The following is a 21,767-nucleotide window of genomic DNA, read 5'->3' as shown; positions in this document are numbered from 1 at the left end:
TGGACTCTCTGCAGGTGGACTCTGCAGGTGGACTCTCTGCAGGTGGACTCTCTCCAGGTGGACTCTCAGGAGGTGGACTCTCTCCAGGTGGACTCTCTGCAGGTGGACTCTGCAGGTGGACTCTCTGCAGGTGGACTCTCTCCAGGTGGACTCTCTGCAGGTGGACTCTCTGCAGGTGGACTCTCTCCAGGTGGACTCTCTCCAGGTGGACTCTCTGCAGGTGGACTCTCTGCAGGTGGACTCTCAGGAGGTGGACTCTCTGCAGGTGGACTCTCTGCAGGTGGACTCTCTCCAGGTGGACTCTCTCCAGGTGGACTCTCTGCAGGTGGACTCTCTGCAGGTGGACTCTCTGCAGGTGGACTCTCTGCAGGTGGACTCTCTCCAGGTGGACTCTCTCCAGGTGGACTCTCAGGAGGTGCACTCTCAGGAAGTGGACTCTCTGCAGGTGCACTCTCTGGACTCTGTGGGGTTCTAGTGCAGCTGGAATCTGTGAATGGCGGTGCTTATAATAAGGAGTCTGTGATGCTTTTAGGTTCCCTCAGTGATCCGAACAGAGCAGAGGGGGATTGTGGGAGATGCGGTCCAGCGGCGTCAGAAGAGACAGACTTTCTTCTTCAGGTCGTTCCTCTTCCAGAGAGAGAGGCTGTCGAACTCCTCCAGGGACATCCCGAAAACACTGAGGAACTCCTCCTGAGAGAGGTGGTGCTGGGGGAGGGGGGAGAGAGAGAGAGAAAGAGAAATAATTAATTTAATCTAATCGAGAGCATACAAATTAAAAATAATCAATTGGTTATTTATTCTTACTCTTTAGTGCTCTTAAAGTGTTTAGTGAGGAGCTAGCGACTAGTAGCTAATACAACTAGCTTGTTAGCTTTGAGCTAGTTGTCTGTGTTTAACTAACCAGGCTTCCCTCAGCTCTTAGTCATAAATATGAAGTCATATTTATCGGCGACACCGTGAAGGCGGAAAAAAGGAGGACCGCTGATCTAGTACAAGTTATATAGTTCTGGTTCTATCAGAGAACACGTTCTGTAGTTTAAACAACAACAAGCCGACAGTTCTACCTCAAGTCGGGTTCGGTCCACGTTGGGGGGCAGCTTGCTCCGCCCTCTGTGGGTCACCACCAGTACATCATAGGGGCAGATCTACAGTGATCAATCAATCAACCAACCAATCAATCAAGATATTATTCAATCAATTCATCAATTATTAACCAAAAACTCAATCAATCAAGTATAAATCAGTCAGTAATCAACAAATCAATCAGTTAATTGTACATGAAGCAAAGAAATAAGATTAGTGACTTTTTCTGTACAATTAAAAAGTGACAGTAGGCATGAATCCCTTAAAGGTGAATGCAATTATTATGTTAATTAAACAAATAGTTTTCTAAACACATTTCCGACTCCCTCCATGGATCACTATAAAGTACATAATAATATACAATAATACTTGAAGGGACGCATGTACTCTCACCTGTACTTCAGATGGGATATTATTTATTTATGAATCGTTTACCTTTTGTTCCAACATGCTAGGAAGAGAGTTCCCTCGGTCCATCCTGGACTCTCCATTCTGCCACACACAGATATAAAAAAAATATTATTATTGTTGTTATTGTCACTTATTTATGACAATAGAGAACATCTGAATGTGAATGAATTAAACGGTACCTGAAGACCTGCAGGAGAAGAGAGAGAGGTAAGAACCTGTTATTGATGTTATATATGATGTATAAATATCTCAATATGGAGCCAATTAAATCATATTCTGGTGTCAGATATGCAGAATGTGTTTGTATGTTTTAATCGAGGATCACAAAGATGCTTTTAATCCAATAAATCAGACTGCATTCAAATCAAATTGTTATAAACATTTAAATACGGTTTTATACTTTAGTGTCACTTTGTTTTATGTGTCATGTGACCGACCTGGACGTGTGGCCTCTGAGGAGCTGAACTCTGCCGACTGAAGCTGCAAAACAAACAGAAACGTGTTGGTCACCGTCTTCAGTGACACTGAGCTGTGATTGGACGACAGTGTTCCGCGGGACTCACCCTGGACAGGCCCCTCCTAGAGGATGCTGGGAAATACACAGACCTGGAGGCGTCGCACCCTGAAGGAGGTTAAAAGAGTTAAACTGTAAAAGTACCACAAGAAGAAACCTGCGTTCTAAATGCTAAATAAGTACAAGTACCAGAAGAAAAAGTATCAGAAGTAAAGGTACCACAAATAAAAGTACCACAAGTAAAAGTAACAGAAGTAAAAGTCAAATGAAGCCGCATTATGTTGCCTGTAGTCATCCTGACCACGAGGGGGAGTACAAGTACAACATGGCAGAGAACGCAACAACTCAAGCGCCTCTACTTTATACTTACGTGGGTAAATGTACTAAGTTTGCTACGAATTACTTTTCGGACTTACCTTTGTACAGGATGGACCAGTTTATAAGAATGATGCAGGAACATTAAATATTAAACTAGTAAACAGGAAGCAAATGAGCTGCAGCTCCATGAAGTACTACCCCGAAGTACCGTCACACACTTATACAGCAGTAATAAGGACAGGGGACATTCTGCATGGTGAACGTACTCAGAGCATGGCGTTGAGCATTTTATTCATATAGTACATATTAAACACACGCGTTCTAACATGTAGATGTACGACATATTAAACACACATGTTCTAACATGTAAATGTACTACATATTAACACACGTGTTCTAACATGTAGATGTACTACATATTAAACACACATGTTCTAACATGTAAATGTACTACATATTAATACACGTGTTCTAACATGTAGATGTACTACATATTAAACACATGTTCTAACATGTAGATGTACTACATATTAAACACATGTTCTAACATGTAGATGTACTACATATTAAACACACGTGTTCTAACATGTACCAGAGTGCTGGCTGTGGTCCGGTAGGGAGCGAGTCTTCCTCCTCAGAGGAGACGCAGATTTATCCAGATCATCCTTCAGGAGGATTTTACCCAGATTAGACTGAATCTAAAGAGAGAGATGTTATAACATGTTATATATATGTTATAATATGTTATATACTGAACATAGATATATGTTATAACATGTTATATATATGTTATAATATGTTATAATATGTTATATATATGTTATAATATGTTATATACTGAACATATATATGTGTTATAACATATTATAATATGTTATATATATGTTATAATATGTTATATACTGAACATAGATATATGTTATAATATGTTATATATATGTTATAATATGTTATATACTGAACATAGATATGTGTTATAACATGTTATAATATGTTATATATATGTTATAATATGTTATGTACATAAATATATGTTATAACTTGTTATCTACTGGACATAAAGAGATGTTATATGTTATATACTGTACATAAATATTTTTTATAACTGGTATTTACTGTTATGTAATCTGTTATAACACTGATCTCTCTACCTTGTTGAGTTCTTGTTTCTTTCTCAGTCCCCAAAGTTCATCATTCAGCTCTTCATCATCATCTTCCTCATCTTCTTCTCTCTGGTCCTTCTTCCTGCATTCCTTCTCTAGAGGGGTGAGAGGACAGAAGGAATCATGAGATAAGGAAAGGAAACATGAGATAAGGAAAGGAAACAATTCAGTTTATTTGTATAGCCCATTATGAGATAATGAAATGAAACATGACATAAGGAAAGAAAACATTAGACAAGGAAAGGAAACATGAGATAAGCAAAGGAAACATAGTTAAGGAAAGGAAACATGAGATAAGGAACGGAAACATGAGTTAAGGAAAGGTAACATGAGATAAGGAAAGGAAACATGAGATAAGGAATGGAAACATGAGTTAAGGAAAGGTAACATGAGATAAGGAAAGGAAACACAAGATAAGGAAAGGAAACATAGTTAAGGAAAGGAAACATGAGATAAGGAATGGAAACATGAGTTAAGGAAAGGAAACATGAGATAAGGAAAGGTAACATGAGATAAGGAACGGAAACCCAAGATAAGGAAAGGAAACATGAGATAAGGAAAGGAAAGATAAGGATACCAGTCTGATTAAAACAAGTTTGTTAGCATTTACATCTGAACCCATGGGTCCTGAATGCATCATGAAGTGTGTGTGCGCGTGTTGAGTGTGTGTGTGTGTGTGTGTGTGTTGGTGTGGTCTGGGTCGTACCAATCACGGCCAGGGAGGGGGGGCAGGGCCAGTACTCGGTCTCTATCTTGGAGGGCAGGTTCGGGTCTGGAGGCTGAGCTGCCGGGAACTTTGAGGACTCGATGATCAGATCCTCCATGTGAGTCCCCTGAGGGAGCACACACACATCTGTACACACACACACACACACACAAAGCTGATTAAATCATGTTTATGGTTTACAGATGACCGACATTCTGATCTATGATGACTTTGATACGTTAGAGGCTGTTTCTCCATCACAGATATTCACACACAAATAGCAATAATATGAAATATATTGGTACTAATAAATAATAATACAAATTGCAATGGCACTAATAATAATATAAATAACAATATAAATATATAAGATCCTGTGCTATATTAATAAGAAATAAGCACCTGATCAAAAAGACTGGAAGCAGCCCACCACCTTAATAATAGTACAAATAATACTAATAGTAATAGTAATAATAATAATAATTGTAATAATAATACTATTGATAACTAGTACGGGCACTCGGTAGAGCGCATACCTTCGCATATCACAAGATTGGGCATTGAATTAAGAACATTTTGGCATTAGTTGCATGCCAATTGGATATAAATTGACCGCGCTATGGTAAAAAGAAGATTTTGACCTTTTCATGACCTTGGCCTTGACCCTATCGATCCCAAAATCTAATCAAATGGTCCCCGGATAATAACCAATCATCCCACCAAATTTCATGCGATTCGGTTTAATACTTTTGGACTTATGCGAATAACACGCACGCACGCATGCATACAAATACACGGCGATCAAAACATTACCTTCCGCATTTTCCATGCGAAGGTAATAATAATTGCAATAATAATGTAGCACCTTGTTTGTAGATGGGAGGCTTCTGATAGATGTTAGAGCCATTTTCTATAAGACAAGAGAAGAATAAATACATCAATACTCACTTCATGATAAAGATATGAGACATTTTAGTGATTAAAGAACAGTGACTTTGTTTTATTGTGTCGACAAGCTATAAATATACACCGATACTTTTACACCTGCAATAACATCATCTATTTATTAAATACCATCAAGTATCATTCTTGTACGAACTAAAATACGAGAAGAAGCTGAAATAAAATAAAAAGTGTTACCGGGCCTGTGGAAGTGATGCTTGGAACTCTTGGACCAAGAGGAGTGTGGTTGTGGAGTGTGTGGAGTGTTTGGTGTGTTTGGTGTGTTAGGTGTGTGTGTAGTGGTAGGTGTGTTGGGTATGTGTGGTGTGTGTGTGTTGTGGGTTCTGCTGGTCTGGGTGCTGGAACCAGGGGAGGAACCTCCAGGAGAAAGGTTCTCCTTCTGGAGAGGAACACAGGGTTCATGTTTCTGATTGGTTGTAATGTTACATGAGGAAGTATTGAAGGGGGAGGGTCTTACCTCGGGGGAGGGAAGAGGAGTCAACGAGCGAGGAGACAAGGACCTCTGGGGAGGAAATAACAGAGAAATAGATTTAAAACATTCAAACATATGGAAACAGTTTGACTACAACAGTGACTAACTTAATAACTTAATTACTAACTAACTAGCAAAGTGATTAACTTACTTACTAACATACTACCTTAGTAACTCAATTACTAACTAGGTAAGTAACTAACTAACTAACTGGGTAATGGAGTAAGTAGTCAGTTAGTGCAGTGACCTCCAGGGGGCAGCAGGTGTAGATCATGAGGTCCGGCCTCTCGATGTCCAGGATGGCTTTGTCCCTCGGCAGCGCCGCCAGGTCCTTGTAGCCAATGACCGAGTCCTCCACCCGGGCCTGGAGAGGAGCCTCAGGTTACTCTGGAGGCAAGTGTGTGTGTGTGTGTGTGTGTGTGTGTGTGTGTGTGTGTGTGTGTGTGTGTGTGTGTCTCACCACGATGGCGGCAGCAGGGGATCCTGGGATGCTGGACCCTCTCAGGGACAACACGCTGCCTGGAGACGTCCGAGCCAGCTGCTGCTCTCACACACACACACACACACACACACTTTAATAATAATAATAATAATGAACAGATACGTTATAGAACAGATATAATTATTTACTGTATTTCCAGCTTCTGTTTGAACAAACAGGTTAAAATGAGGTTCATCAGATACGTGTGACAGTATCGTCTCAATGACATCACCTTCAGAGTGAGACGCTATAGTAATCAATAATAATAAGTATAAATATCTGCTCAGAATCCTTAGAACCCTTTAAGCATTGTTTATTTACCTTGGGCATCATCCTGGCTGCTGATTGGTCGGTTCCTGAGGGACATATGACACAGGATTAAATGACAGCGATATACTTGTGTAGGATTTAAAACATTATTCATATATGTTTTATACATTTCAGCATGTCCTTTGCAGAGATCGGTGCAGGATGTTGTTTAGCCTAGCTTAGCACAACGAATGGAAGCGGGGGGAAACTCTAGCCTAGCTTCAGCTAAAGAGAAAAGAACTGTTTGATTTAATGTGAAATGAACATCAGACGAATAAAGTTTAGTGAAACAGAAAGCTGAGTTAGCTTACTGTAGCTACACACAGTTAGCTTACTGTAGCTACACTCACCACACACAGCTAGCTTACTGTAGCTACACACAAGTGCTTACTGTAGCTACACTCACTACACATAGTTAGCTTAGTGTAGCTACACACAGTTAGTTTATTGTAGCTACACAAAGTTAGCTTACTGTAGATACACATATATAGCTTAGTGTAGCTCCACACAGTAAGCTTACTGTAGCTAAACTCACCACGAACAGTTAGCGTGTTTTAAGCTGATAAGATATTTCAGAATGAGTAAAGGTGAATTAGTGAAACCTTTTCTCCCTGAAGGAACTACAAATGTCAAGAAAGAGATGCTAATGAGGAAGAGAAGCTCGGCTAGCAATCTTTCCAGTTTTTGTGCTAAGTTAAACACGTCAGGATTCATACTCAAAACTAAAAAACCGTCTCTGCAGCTGGTTTACAGTTCTATTTGTGTGACACAAAGAGACGATTCTAGAGGCCAGAGCTTTGTCCACACACACACACACACACGGAAGTCTGGTTAATATGCGGTCAGTGACAGGAAACATTGAAGTACAGACTGACACTCACAATGAAATACTGTGTGTGTGTGTGTGTGTGTGTGAGTCTGAGTGAGTGAGTGTGTGTGTGTGCTCATACCTCAGGAAGAAAAGAGGATCATGTCTTCTCTGCACGTCGATCAACAGCTGAAACACATGAAGAAACATAGTCAATAAATCTACTTTAGATTACACTTCTTCAGACACTCGTTATTAAATAAATAGATGTAGATGTATTTCTTTTTTTTAAAGTTTAGCTCATCATCACCTGTAAAGTAAAGACGTTTCTCTGTATTGATCTGTTTTGATCTCTGTATTGATCTCTGTTTTGATGACTCTGTATTGACTTTGTATTTGTGACTCTGTATTTGTGACTCTGTATTGAATCTGTTTTGATGACTCTGTATTGATCTCTGTATTGACTAAGTATTGATCTCTGTTTTGATGACTCCGTATTGACTCTGTTTTGATAACTCTGTTTTGATCTCTGTTTTGATCTCTGTTTTGATCTCTGCTGCGTCTCTGAATTATTAAAACTTTGAGTTTCACCAGCAGCAGACGTAAAAGTCTTCTTCATGATGAATATCCTCTACCGGAGTAAAAGTACTATTCTGACAGAGTACCTCAATTTGGATACTTCATTGAATGTTTACTTTTGATCATATTTATAGTTTCTATTAAACATGAAAGACATGAACGGAAGCAGGCTTAGATTGCAGAGGAGAGACGGATCCATGTATGCCTCTCTATCTGTCTGTCTGTCTCTGCCTCTCTCTCTCTTTCTCTGTTTGTCCCCATAGACAGATCATTACTGTCTAATGGCTCCTGGTGATCAATAACTTGAGAGGAATCAGGTATCAGATGTCAGATGAGATGGAAAGGAAGTTGCTGCTCAGCTGCAGGTACATGGATGCAAGCAGATTTTTGTATGTGTGTATATATATATATATTAGGGCTGTCAATCGATTAAAAAAAATTAACTAATTAATCGCACAGTTTGAAATCGCGATTAATCGCAATTAAAAGTTAAAAGTTAAAAGTTCATTCTTTTTAAAGACAAAACTTCACACAGAGCTGTGTTTTCAAAGAGGCTCCTACATATACAGTGCCAGCGAGGTATTTAATATCGTGGATGATAAATTGTTTCTTCAGTGAAACATCAGATTAGTAAAAAAAAAAATATATATTGAGACCCCATTGGTCCTGTCATCTTTAACATTGAACACAGCAGAACCAGTGGCCTTGGTAACTGACTGACATTCAAATATGTCACGTTAACCCTCTGGAGGCTGGGCTCATTTTATACATTTTACAAAACAAAACAAAATTCACCGTTTAACCCTTGTGTTGCCTTCGGGTCATTTTGACCCGAATCAATATTACACCCTCCTGCCGCCTTCGGGTAAATTTGACCCCATTCAATGTTTAATGTCGGTGTTCTTTCGGTAGTCAACAAACAAACATAAAGTGCCTCACACTTAAACTTGGAAAACAATATTAATTCTAATAATTTTCTGGAGGTTTTAATTGCTGGCGTCAAATTGAACACAAAGGGTAAAATATGTTAGTAAATATAAAGGTAACAGGAGGGTGAACATTGAATCGGGTCAAAATGACCCAAAGGCGGGGAGGGTTAATATTTAATCGGGTCAAAATGACCAAGGCAACACAAGGGTTAAAAGTGTTTCTCTTCTTTAAACACAAAACTTCACACAGAGCTGTGTTTTCAAAGAGGCTCCTACATATAAAGTGCCAGCGAGGTATTTAATATCGTGGATGATAAATTGTTTCTTCAGTGAAACATCAGATTAGTAAAAAAAAAGAAGTATATTGAGACCCCATTGGTCCTGTCATCTTTAACATTGAACAGCAGCAGAACCAGTGGCCTTGGTAACTGACTGACATTCACATATGTCACGTTAACCCTCTGGAGGCTGGGGGCATTCTATACATTTTACCAAAAAAATTAAATTCACCGTTTAGTCTTTTGCATGTGACACACTCCCACGTGTTATACATCAAACATTCCAGAACAATCTCAGCTCTGAAATGAGCCTCATTGTCCTCGCGCCGTGTCCTCTGGTTCTCTGACTGACAGGCTGCTAAATGAGCCTAACCTGTGAGGTGGGAGGTCCTTTGTGATTTACTGAGTGTTTATTGGGGTTTTTTCCCCCGAAATGTTGACAGACAAACGGATTGACCAATCACGGTGAAGGTTTCGTGTGACGAGTTCTTTCCGCGCCGCGTCCCCCGACACTTCGCCCTCCGTTCCTCTGTGTATCAGAGGGGGAGACGGAAGGAAGGAGGAGCAGGAGGAAACCCGACTGATTCATCCACGAGTTAAACTGATTTCTGCTCCTTATTTTCGCGGAGAAATGATTGTTTTAAAAACGGAAACAGTGTCAAACCGTACTGCTGCGGTAAAAAAAAAAAAAAAAAAAAAAAATTTCCGTTAATTGCGTTAAAATATTTTAGTGCGTTAACGCGGCCAAATTAATCGCATAGATTAACGCGTTAACGCTGACAGCCCTAATATATATATCAGGCCACATGCATAAATTAATAATAATATTTATCCTCCTCCATTATCTCATAATGTGTTTGTTCAGGCTCTCGTTCAACACGGGAGATAACCCAGAGGCATGCTGGGAGATATCCAAAGGGTTGCTAGGTTACCGCGCCCAGCCGTCCAATCAGCTATCAGAAAAAGACAAAGAGGGAGATGCTGCACTAAAATAGACCTCCCACTATCAGACCACCCTGACACACACACACGACACACACACACGCACACACACAGACACACAATCTCCTGCCCCTCAGATATCATGGAGAATTCACCAGGACTACAACTCCCAGAAGCCCCGGAGTGGAGGTCAAGTCAGCTGCTGGTGAAGTGAAGGAGGAGAGAGAGAGTGAGAGAGTGAGACACACTCACATAAAGGAACACGTCATCCTTCAGTTCATCACATTCCTTCATGTACAAGTACCTGGACTGTGTACTTCAGTACTCGGTCAGATTCCACCAGTGAAACCAGCAGAAGTTTCTGGTCTTCTTCTCTTTGTGTTTGTTAATTTACTGAAGTCATTAGTGACGGTCAGCGCATCTCTACAGGAAACACACACACACATACTCACACACACACAGACACAACCGCACACCCACACACTCGCCAGGAAACCAGTCAGCTGCTTCTGGGCCAATCGGGTCACTTGCTGTTGCAAAAAAACAAAATGGCGACGGCCCAAAAGGACAAAGCATAACTTCTTGAAACCTGTCACTCAAACATTGTTTCAGCAACACGACTACAGAACGATATAGACACTAATAATGTTCTATTAATAGAATAATAAAAGTCCTGCAGGAAGAGTGCTGCAACTATAAATAATTTATGTAACTATGAATCACATTCATATGTAATTATTATTATTATTTTATTTAAATAACAGTTTTATCATATTATATTTTACCTTTAAGCAGCTTTCAGGCAAACCTTTACGAGCAACCAAATATATATCAATATACTATATACATAAATATATGTATAAATATATAATAACTAAATAAAATAGCAGGGCATATTACAATTTAAATAATTAAGGAAATGAAAATGTCAAGAAATTTAAATGCAAAGTGTATCCAAGTGTATATAGTGAAGCGGTAATGTTGATTAAAAAAGAGCAATGTGTGCGTGTGTGCGCCTATGTGTGTGTGTGTGTGTGTGTGTTATCAATCCTCACAGCAGGTGACCACACCCAGCCGTCAACATCACAACTTTTTAAGAAGTCGTTGACGCTCTGATTGACAGTTTAGTTATTTTACTCTCCTTACCAGACCCTGGTCCCCCTTCAGGACTAGTCCCCCTCCAGAAGCTAGTCCCCCTTTAGGAGCTGGTACCCCTTCATAAGCTGGTACCCGTTCAGGACGTCGCGTCCCTTAAGGCTCCATGTTGTTCTCCATGTATATTAAAGATGTAGCCAAAGCTGCTGGATGCTCCAGGATTCGTCTGTATGATGATGACACCATCATATATTCAGCTGGCCCTTCACTCTGCTGTGTCCTCACCTCCACCCAACAGTCTGTCCACAACCTCCACCTGCTCCTCAACTCCAAAAAGACCAGACATATGCTGAGCAAGAACCATTCCTTAAAGGTTCTTTGAGACACCGTATAGATTCTTTGAAGAACTCTTTAAGGAAATGGTTCTTTAAAGAACTGTGGTTTGAAAGGTTCTTTGTGGAACCAGAAATGTTTTCATATGGCATCACTCTAAAGAACCATTTTCGGTTTCAGATGGCACATTTATGTTTCTGCTCATGGTCTACAAATCCACTTTGATAATGACCCCTCGCTACCTCTCAAATCTTCTGCACATTTCTGACAGCAATGGCCGTTTAAGATCCAGGAACTTCATAAGGCTCATCGTTCCTAAAGTCCTACTGTTTGGTCATAACAACTAGAACTCACTACAGAACACAAACAAACCTTCAGGAGCTTGTTGCGCTTCAGGAGCTGGTCCCCCTTCAAAACCCTGGTCCCCCTTAAGGTGCTGGTCCCCCTTCAGACCCCGAAGCTCTCAAGGAGACCAGCTTCAGGAGAGAGCAGCTCTTGTGTAACCATGGCAATGACTCATGAGCCCACGCTCTGCTGAGGTATTCAGGGCCATCAGGACAACACAGTATTCATCATCAACTGAGAACATCAACAGCTGTTCAGGGAACAGACCAATCAGAGCTGGGGACCAGTCGAATACTACTGTGTACCACTACTTGGTTACAGTAAAGTACTAATACCATACACATCACATTCACACTTACACACTTTGTTCTAGCAGCTTTAGGTCACATGAGCTTGTGACCTTTGACCTCCAGCAGGTAACAGACCATTAATATAACTTCATGACAGACGGGTACACAAGTATACTGTAAAAAGTACTTTAAGTACCAAAAGTAAAAGAATTCAGTCGGCAGAACGTCTCCTTTCACAGTGTGTTGTTGTTGTTGTTGTTGTGTTGCCGAATACTGTGAAGGATCATGTAAATGTGTTCTACAGTAGATGTAGTAATGCTTAATTTCAGACTATTACATGAACGCAGTAAAAGTAGAACATGTATCAAGTATTTCTAAATGGTATCACAGACTTGAACATAGTAACTATCCGTGTACATTTAGGATATTGTCATGACTCATGAGAAGTGGCGGTGCGTCCATAGAGGGCGCTAGGGCGCCGCCCCTCTTAAAATTATGAGATGAAAAAAAAAAGAAGAAGAAAGAAATATAATATATCCTGTCAAAAAACATTATATACCAAATCATTTAAATAGTAAATATACCGTGTTGACGCGCTAAATGTGTGTGGGAGACCGTAAGCCCCTGTCAACATCCACTTAAGTTATATCTGACATAAATAATATATCGCCACTCATCATCACTGAGAGAAGCCCCGCCCCCTTTACGGGACACCGGCCTAACGTGCGTGTGCTGCAGCGAGCAAACATTTCACGGTCGTTTCGGCAAGGACGGCTTCTCATTGGCGGATGAAACGTGAATCTTGGGGCACAAAAATGTGCGCCCTGGCCAATGACATTGTTTCTTATTTCACGTGACTGGACTATTCGGCCAATCAGAGACCGGTATCGTTCCCTCAGCCAGAGAGCTCCACGGAGCTACATGAGCAGGTAGCTAACCGGAGCTGGTTAGCTGGAGGCTCAGTGAGTAATGCACTGTTTAGTTTCCCCTGTCTGTTGTTCCAAAGTCCTGGGACTGAAACTCTCTGGACTACAACGGGGTGAGGGATCTAAAGAGCTTCAGACAAGTGTAAGAAGCACGAATCTTGCCGCAGTTATCTAGCTAACAGCATGAAGCTAACTCGCTAACAGCCTGAAGCTAACCCTGTTTGCAGAGCAGAGCAGGAGAAGGAGACCGAACTGGCATCGAAAACACAACGAAGAAGTTCTGAAAAACAGACACATTCCCTCCAGAATAATGGAAACAGGCTGGTTACAGACATGATTGACTTTAACCAGAGAGTTATTGAGAAGTTTGCCAACTTTAAAGAGAGGAGGGCTACTTTTCTTTACAGTAGTGGGTCTACTCTGTCAAACACCCAATGTAACATGTGATCTCTTTCTGACTCTATTCTGCTCTGAACCTCTTTCATGTGAGGGTGAAACTCTTTTATCCTGTAAACCTCTGAAACCCAACCCAATGTTCCTTAGAGCTGCTCTGAACCTCTCATGCCCAAAGTTACAGTGTGTTGATAGTTGTTATTGGACAGTGTTGAGCACGGTGTTTTCTTGAAATAAAGCTTTGTTTTTTACAATATTCTACTCAAAACCTCTTTTCTTCTTTGTTGAGTGCTATCTAAACCGCGTCGCCCAACTGCGCCCCCCCCCCCCCAAAAAAATTTCACCAGCCGCCACTGCTCATGAGAGAGGAGGACAGCGGCAGATGTTCCATAGAGAGAGGGGGGGGTTACATAAAACCATTTTAATCCATCCTCGATCTCCTCCATCCTCATCCCCTACATCTTCATCTCCTCCATCCTCGTCTCCTACATCCTCTTCTCCTACATCCTTATCTCCTCCATCCTCATGTCCTCCATCATCGTCTCCTCCACCCTCCATGGTGCACTCACCTCCCAGCAGCTCTTACATAATAACTTCACAGCATCAGATTTACATATGTATATATATATATTTAAATGTATATATATGTATACAGAGTTAGAGCGAGAGAGGGGGGGGGGGGGCATCGGGGCTTTTCTGCCGGCTGTGACGCACCGCAGCCCGGTGTGTCACCGCACGGCCCCCCCGGATAGGGTCGACCGCAGTCGGGGAGGGTCTGACCAAAGCCGCGCTAGAAACCACGCATTTTATCTCACGGGTATCTAAACTGTATAATACACCGCATTATATGTATTATATTATATGTATGTATTAATATATTAATAATACTATTTGTATCATATTTCTGAAGCTTAACGATATTATTGAAATGTTCCACAAACCCGACGCAGTGTTATGTTGGTTCGTGTTGTCACGCGCATGCACGGCGCGGTATATTAGCGCTGCTTCCGGGTTCTGACAGAAGACGTGCGCGTGAGGACTCACCTGCGTGTTGTTGTCTCCAGCAGCTCCGACACGACTGAGCCGCTCATGCGCGCCTCCCAGATATAGAGCGGGGGGGGGCGCGCAGCGCATCTGTGTCTGTGTGATAGGAGCAGCGTGTCTCTCTCTCTAGACCAGTCCATTACCTCTCTCTCTCTCTCTCTCTGGATACAGAGCTCATACAATATATATAATATGATCTATATCTAACTAACATGGCTCTCCTCCTCCTCCTCCTCCTCCTCCTCTTCCTCTTCCTGGCCTTGGAGCTCCAGAACCAAACAAAAGAGCCGATGGCCTTAATTTGAGAGCTGAGCGTCTTCATTCAGAGCAGCAGGTCAGAGGGGAGGAGCCTGAGGGGGAGTGCCTGATGATGGGACTCAAACTGTGGCCTGTAGCCCTGAAATGGTTTTATTTAATTAGAACGTTTGTGTCACGGGTTGCGGTGGGGCAAAGCTCAGGCGAAGAGAAAATAGGCTGGAGTTCAGGTAAAGTGAAACAAAAAACTCTCTTTACTGAGGAAAAAGTCGAACATAGAACTCAGGTAGACGACAAAGTCACACAAGAGACTAAAGGTACGTTCACACCAAAAGCGACGCGATTTGTTGCGTCGCCCAAAACGCGTGAGGTTACTCGCTCAAGCATTCACCATGTTCACGCCATAAGCGTCGCTTCGGTAAAGACCATTAGCATTTCCTTCATCCACTAAGGAATAATGAACCACTAGTTCTGCTTTTTACTTGTTGTGGACATCCCACAAACGTCTGAACATCTAAAGCCCTCGTGTTTGGGTTCATGACATCACCCGTAGGCTCACACAGCTCGGTCACTTTCACCGATTAAGTTATCTGTTGCGTCTGAAAGACTTCCGCTTCCAGCGCTACGAGAGCGGAACATCTAAACCTGTGTTATTGTGTTCATAACATTATTGTTTGTCTTGTTCTGGTTCAACAGCGGCGGGACAGCGATGACGCGCGGAGCAACTCTTGAGCTGATTGGCCTGAGTTGCGAAATTATCGCCTCAAAATGAAAATATTTCAACTCGGGGTGAAAATTGCGCCGCTGAAAACGCGCCGTTGTAAACGCCCCAAACGCGCCGCCCGGAAAAATGTTGAGTCTATCGCAGCCACACACGTCTGTAAGTTGACTTTTCATGGGATTCGGTCGCACGAAGAAATCGCGTCGCTTTTGGTGTGAACGTACATTAACAACAACAATCTGTCAGGAAACAAGGCAAAGAATGGGTGTATATATAAAACCACAGGTGTAGGGCATGACTAATCAGGGAGGTAGACGAGCAGGTGAAGGGAATGAATCAACAGACACTGGGGATACGGACGCAGAACCATGGGTGTTACAGTTCCAGTGGGCTGGTCCTTACAGGCTTCACCTTAGAGACGTGGAAGGTAGGTTGGTCTTTGGGAGTTCTAACCGGACCGCCGCAGGGTTAATTAATTTGGAAGTCGGGAATGGTCCGATGAACCTAGGCGCCAGCTTGCGAGACTACCCATGAAGGGTAAGATCCTTCGTGGACAGCCAGACCCTCTGCCCCACCCGGTAGTGAGGAGCAGGGGTCAGCTGTTCTCTTGTAGCGGTCGGACGTCCGAAGCAGCACCGCAAGCCCTTCTTCACGTAGGGTGACATTGCCGCACCTGAGCCTGTGCGGATGGAACCGCAACCTCTCCCTCGAGGTCTGGAAACAAGAGAGGTAAGTACCCGTAAACACACTGGAAGGGGGAGAGACCTATGGCAGAGACAGGAAGAGAATTATGGGCATACTGGGAGGCCATACAACGAAGTCCTGTCTCCATCTCCTGGTTGTAATGCTCCGTCTGGCCATTGGACTGAGGACGGAACCCGGAAGAGAGACTGGCGGTAGCCCCCATTTGTCGGCAGAACTCCTTCCAGAACACGGACACGAACTGGGGCCCCCGGTCAGAGACTAGATCCTGTGGGAGACCATGAAGGCGAAACACCTGGGAGAACATAATCTCTGCAATCTGTTTGGCAGAGAGGAGCTTGGGCAGGGGAACAAAGTCGGCCATCTTGGAGAACCGGTCATGGTTCTTCTCTGCTGGGGAAAAGGGTTAAATCCCAAAAACCTCTGTAGCTTCTTTAGGTCAGATGGAACCGGCCAGTCAGAAACAGCACTAACATTGTCATCATCCATCTGGATGCTCCCAGGTGCGTTGGTGGAACTCACACTTCTCCGCTTTGGCAAACATCTGATTCTCCAGCAACCGCTGCCGAACTCTGCGGACACGCTGTTCATGTTCCTTCTCATTCTTGGAAAAAAATCAAGAAGTCATCCAGGTACACAACACACACTTATTCAACATGTCCCTTAGGACATCCTTAACCAGGGCCTGAAACACGGCTGGGGCGTCAGTGAGGCCATACGGCATGACAAGGTACTCATAGTGACCACTTTGGAATTGAAAGCTGTCGTCCACTCAGGGACGTAATGACTTGTCCTTCTTGCTCACAAAAAATAATTCAGCTCCTGCGGGGGATGAGGAATAATACCAGCGTCCTTAGAGTCCTTGATGTACCTGCCTGCGTTTCAGGGCCAGATAGAGAGTAGAGGCATCCCTTGGGGGAGAAGGCCCCGACAAGGAGGTCGATGGTGCGTCATATGGTCGGTGAGGAGGAAGGAAGGTGGCACAGGACTTGCAAAACACCTTTTCGAGGTCCTGGTACATCGGGGGAACCCCAGAGACGTCCGCAGCATCTGTAAGGGGGCCTGAAGGCTTGGAAGGTACGTTAGGAGAGGCAGACCGGTGACAAGATGAATGACATTGGTTTCTCCACCCCACTATGGACCCTGTAAGCCAATCAATGTGTGGGTTATGTTGCAGTAACCATGGGGATAACCAAGAGTAGACTGCCGTCTAGGGCGTGGGCAAGCAGGGGAGACTCGAGGACTACCAACCGATCAATGAAGCTATCATCTGCTCCTGAATCGATGAATACCGTAAATTCCAGGGAAACAGCAGTGGAAGGCAGGAGAGCGTGCGTCAGGGGTCTGGAAGGACATGAGGAGGAAGAGGCTCACCAGTAATCCTCTCACTTCCTGGTCTTTTGACGGGCACCTCGCCAGGAAGTATCCCAGCTTCCCACAGTAAAGGATCTCCCCTCCTTTAGTCTCCGAGGAGAGTAGTATGGCCCAATGGCTTCCTCCCATCTCCCTGTGGGGTCAGCTTGGCGGTTCCAACAGGGCTTGGGTATAGGTCTGACAGACGTGGTGGAGATTTCCTTCAGGCGTCTCTCACTGCCTCTCTCGTGCAGCCGGTTATCTATCCTGGTAACCAAGGCAACCAAGGCATGAAGGTCTGTGGGTCGGTCGAGTTGCAATCTGATCCTTGAAGTCCTCAGAGAGACAAAGGCGTCTGAGAGGGAGGGGTCTTCTCCCCTGTCGGAGTCAGAAGTATTCACTGCCTTTCAAAATAAACCTCCTACATTGAACTGTATATTAAATCATATATATTCAGATCATTCATAAATATCAACATTAAAGGAACAATTATGTTATTGTGTCTATCATGAAAAATAAAGTTACTATTGATTTCCATGTGGAACAGTTTGTGTCACATGACAGAGGAATCTTGAGGATTATTGATCAGTAAATGTTGATTGAAGAGGTTTAAACTGTGATTCTGTTTCTCTGCTTTTATTGTGAAACTCTGAAACAGGAAGTTGTTCCTATCCCTTGGAGCTTCTGTTGCTTAGAGGATCTTTGTCAGTTCTTCTTCTACTAAACTAAAGAACATGTTAGTGAAGAGACCTCCTAGAAAATAAAAGACATATTTTAATCAATGAATTCCCACGATGCAACAGAGGCAGGTAGTTAACTAAGAATACATAATCAATGAATAATAATCATTGTTTATTGGGGCTCTGTTCTGGAGGTCTCAGGGAGTCCAGGTAACGACCCTGACGGCGGTCTGAGCGGCCCGCCGGACGTCCTGGTCCTCCTCTGCTGCCTCGCTCCTCCTCACCAGCAGGGGAAGCTGCTCCAGCAGGAGGCGGCGGCCGGCTGGAGCCTCCGCCAGCGATGACAGAGCCCTCAGGGAGTACATGACCAGGGCCTTTCTCCTCCTCCTCTCCTCCTCCTCCTCCTGCTTCTCTCTGGACACCAGGTCCAGAAGAACGGGGATGACGTTCAGGTCAAGACACCGCTGCTTACCTGCAACCAGACTCTGTTAGCCCATTGGTCCGGAGGAGTTACAGGGTGTGTTTAAGGTGGTCTGGATGAGTCACATGGTGCATTAAGGTGGTCTGGAGGAGTCACATGGTGCATTAAGGTGGTCAGAGAAGTCAAATGGTGCGTCAACTACGACTCACAGAGTGCATTTCACCAACAAACCAATCTTTAGCTGAAGATTAAGGACACTTGCATCATGGGTATTGTAGTACTTTGAGCCAGTTGTGATGATTACAACTGTGTGACAGTGGGGGGAAAGTACTTCATGGTGTGTATTTAAGTACTTCACGGTGTGTACTTGTACCTGCGGTGATGATCCCGGTGTACATGATGACTCCGGCGGCGTTGGCCTGAACCTCCACGTCTTCGTCCTGCAGCAGCTCGACCAGGACAGGAAGTAGCGCCTCCTCACACACCTGCCGTCTGCCGTCCTCACACACACTGAAAGGAGTTGAAGTGGTTAGTACAAATGGAACCACTGAAAGGAGTTGAAGTGTTAAGTACAAGTTGAACCACTGAAAAGAGTTGAAGTGTTGAACCTGAGGGCCATCAGAGCTCCAGCCGCCTCCCTGCGGATGTTCGGGGAGCGGTGGGACAGTTTGCGTCCCAGCAGCGAGACGCCGTCAGAAGCCAGAGCGGGCAGAGCGTCCAGCCTGGAGCAGGAGCCGATGGTGGAGAGGAGCAGCACCTCCTCCTCATGCTCCTCCTCATGCTCCTCATGCTCTCTGAGCTTCAGCATCAGTTTAGGAACCAGGCTCAGCAGAGCTGCGGCCCCTGCAGGGATAGATAAGATGAACCAGAGGAAAGTACAATGAGTGCTTCTCTGTGTTCATGGTTCATACATCAGGGCTCTCAAGTCTCACGCATTGAGCGTGAGACTCACGCATTTCGGTCTTATCTCACGCACTCCCGCCACACATCGAATTCCTCACGCTGAAAAAACCTCTCGGCTATTTAATGCTTGAATGCAGGGGTGCTCAATACGCCGATCGATTGTTCCGCTGCAGAGCTCCGACGCCGGTCTGCGCGCATTGGGATGGAGCAAAAAAAAGTCACTAGCACCCCCCGTCAACAACTTTTGTCGGAGTAGAAATAGTCACTAGCACCCCCCCCCCGGTCTCAACAACTCTTTTCGGCTCGATGCCGGCGCGCGCAACGGTCAGCTGTATCGGGTGCTGATGGAAATCTCACGCTTGCCTGTCTTCAAAACTTGAGAGCCCTGATACATTATATTCATTTCTTTGATACAAGTGATCATGTGACCTGCAGGCAGCAGAGCAAGGCGGCTTAGCACGCAGTGGACGCTCCTCCTGCAGGAGGACGAGGAGTCGTCCAGCAGCTGAGACAGAGGAGGCAGGAGGCAGGAGGCCAGCAGGGCCTGTCTGCAGGAGGAGAACAGAGGAGTTACAGCGCCCCCTGCTGGACACACCAGGGACTACAAGGACCACAAGGACTACAAGCAGGGCACCAGGGACTCATGGACGGATTAAGAAACCACGGGCCCCTGGGCCTGGACGTGTCAAGGGCCCCCCCCCCCCCCCCCCAAAAAAAAAAAAAAAAAAAAATTTTTTTAAATATAAACAACATTGTTTACATCGCTAACAAAACAGTCCGTATGGAACAACGATACCGGAGCTGAGCAGACAACATAACGCGAATTATATGACCATGACATGAATGACTTAAGCCTAGCATATACCGGCTATGGCGCATCGTGTCATATCATCATATCAATACAAAGTTAATAACAGCTACTTCACGCAGAGGCTCTGGATTAGGGGCCCCCTGAGCTCATGGGCCCCTGGTGCCGGTAGGCTCGTTCGGTAATCCATCCCTCAGTAGGACTATTGGGGCCCTGTTACTGACATGAATGACTTAAGCCTAGCATATACCGGCATACGGCGCATCGTGTCATATCATCATATTCATATCAATACAATGTTAATAACAGCGACGTCACGCGAGGAGGCTCAGGCCCAGGGGCCCCTGAGCTCACGGGCCCCCTGAGCTCACGGGCCCCCTGAACTCACGGGCCCCCTGAGCTCACGGGCCCCCTGAACTCACAGGCCCCCTGAACTCACGGGCCCCTGAGCTCATGGGCCCCTGAGCTCACGGGCCCCTGGTGCCGGTAGGCTCGTTCGGTAATCCATCCCTCAGTAGGACTATTGGGGCCCTGTTACTGACATGAATGACTTAAGCCCAGCATATACCGGCTACGGCGCATCGTGTCATATCATCATATTCATATCAATACAATGTTAATCACAGCGACGTCACGCGCAGAGGCTCAGGCCCAGGGGCCCCCTGAGCTCATGGGCCCCTGGGCCTGGGCCCGGTAGGCCCGTTGGTTAATCCATCCCTGCAGGGACTACAAGGACTACATACAGGACTACAAACGGGGCTACAAACAGGACACCAAGGACTACAAGGACTACAAACAGGACTACTAAAAGGACACCAAGTCTACAAACAGGACTACAAACGTGTCTAAAACAAGACTACAAACGTGTCTACCTGCCGATGCTGTGGGACGTCAGCAGGTGAAGCAGCTCACATGTTTTTGTTCTGACTGAAGAATCTTCATCTTTAAACAAAACTACCAGCTGGTCCAGAAAGCCTGCAGAAGGAGGAGGAGGAGGAGAGGCAGAGAAGGATGTGAAGAGGACATCAGCCCTCTGTAGATTTGTTTTTCCTCTCATTGTAGAATACAGTAAATGTCCTTATTTGATATATAAAATGTATTATTATAAATATAATGCATTATTATTGTAATCTAATGTTATTAGAATAATTATATATATATATGCATGCATGCAGGTGCATCACCCCCGTTGGCGGTCTGGTAGATCCGCTCCGGGTCGTGGATCAGGTCGCAGAGGGACCCCAGAGCCCGGAGCCTCGTGCGGGTCTCCGGCTGAAGAAGATCCCCGAACAGCTGCGGCACGGCGCGCCGTCCGAAGGCCACCGGAGCCAGCGTCGGGTCTGTAAGAGCACCGGCCATGCGCCCGGTTCTAGCGGACCGCAAGTACCGTGAAGGCGGAGAAATGCAGAAAACACGGTCGCCAGGCAACCGTCAACCGGAAGATGTGACGTCACTTCCAGAGTATGTAAACATTGCGCTAATCGAAACATAATATTGATATAAAAGCAACCAATATTAAAAGACACTGAGAATTAAAATAAC

General features: G+C 44.4%; 2 protein-coding genes across 2 annotated transcripts; both read right to left on the bottom strand.

The window, feature by feature from the left end:
* Positions 1–333: 333 nt before the first annotated feature.
* Positions 334–14,426, bottom strand: LOC130197268 (dematin-like). Its single transcript, XM_056419845.1, is given in 18 exon segments — positions 334–705; positions 1,065–1,145; positions 1,519–1,575; positions 1,674–1,681; positions 1,932–1,977; positions 1,979–2,017; positions 2,019–2,116; positions 2,919–3,024; positions 3,478–3,584; positions 4,196–4,342; positions 5,061–5,105; positions 5,336–5,537; positions 5,616–5,660; positions 5,878–5,994; positions 6,091–6,171; positions 6,433–6,467; positions 7,371–7,417; positions 14,383–14,426. Coding segments are annotated over 16 exon segments (1,305 nt in total). The 5' UTR covers positions 6,445–6,467; positions 7,371–7,417; positions 14,383–14,426; the 3' UTR covers positions 334–591.
* Positions 14,427–18,174: 3,748 nt separating this feature from the next.
* rsph14 (radial spoke head 14 homolog) lies at positions 18,175–21,584 on the bottom strand. Its single transcript, XM_056419413.1, has 6 exons — positions 21,410–21,584; positions 21,098–21,200; positions 19,847–19,965; positions 19,123–19,357; positions 18,888–19,024; positions 18,175–18,565 (listed from the first exon to the last, which is right to left on the bottom strand). Exons 1-6 carry the CDS (start codon positions 21,582–21,584, stop codon positions 18,291–18,293), a joined length of 1,044 nt encoding a protein of 347 aa, XP_056275388.1. The 3' UTR covers positions 18,175–18,290.
* Positions 21,585–21,767: the final 183 nt, after the last annotated feature.

The sequence above is a fragment of the Pseudoliparis swirei genome, chromosome 7 (assembly GCF_029220125.1).
Source record: "Pseudoliparis swirei isolate HS2019 ecotype Mariana Trench chromosome 7, NWPU_hadal_v1, whole genome shotgun sequence".
NCBI lineage: Eukaryota > Metazoa > Chordata > Actinopteri > Perciformes > Liparidae > Pseudoliparis > Pseudoliparis swirei.
The sequence above is the reverse complement of the archived record's forward strand: the minus strand, read 5'-3'. Positions and strand labels throughout refer to the sequence as shown.

Bases quoted from the DNA above. Each gene is read 5' to 3' on its own strand.
- rsph14 (XM_056419413.1), bottom strand. From the start codon at position 21,584: ATGGCCGGTGCTCTTACAGACCCGACGCTGGCTCCGGTGGCCTTCGGA. The intron at 21,201-21,409 runs GTGATGCACCTG...CTCCTTCTGCAG, and splicing joins CTACCAGACCGCCAACGGGG to GCTTTCTGGACCAGCTGGTA. The intron at 19,358-19,846 runs GTCACATGATCA...CTATCCCTGCAG, and splicing joins CCTTGCTCTGCTGCCTGCAG to GGGCCGCAGCTCTGCTGAGC.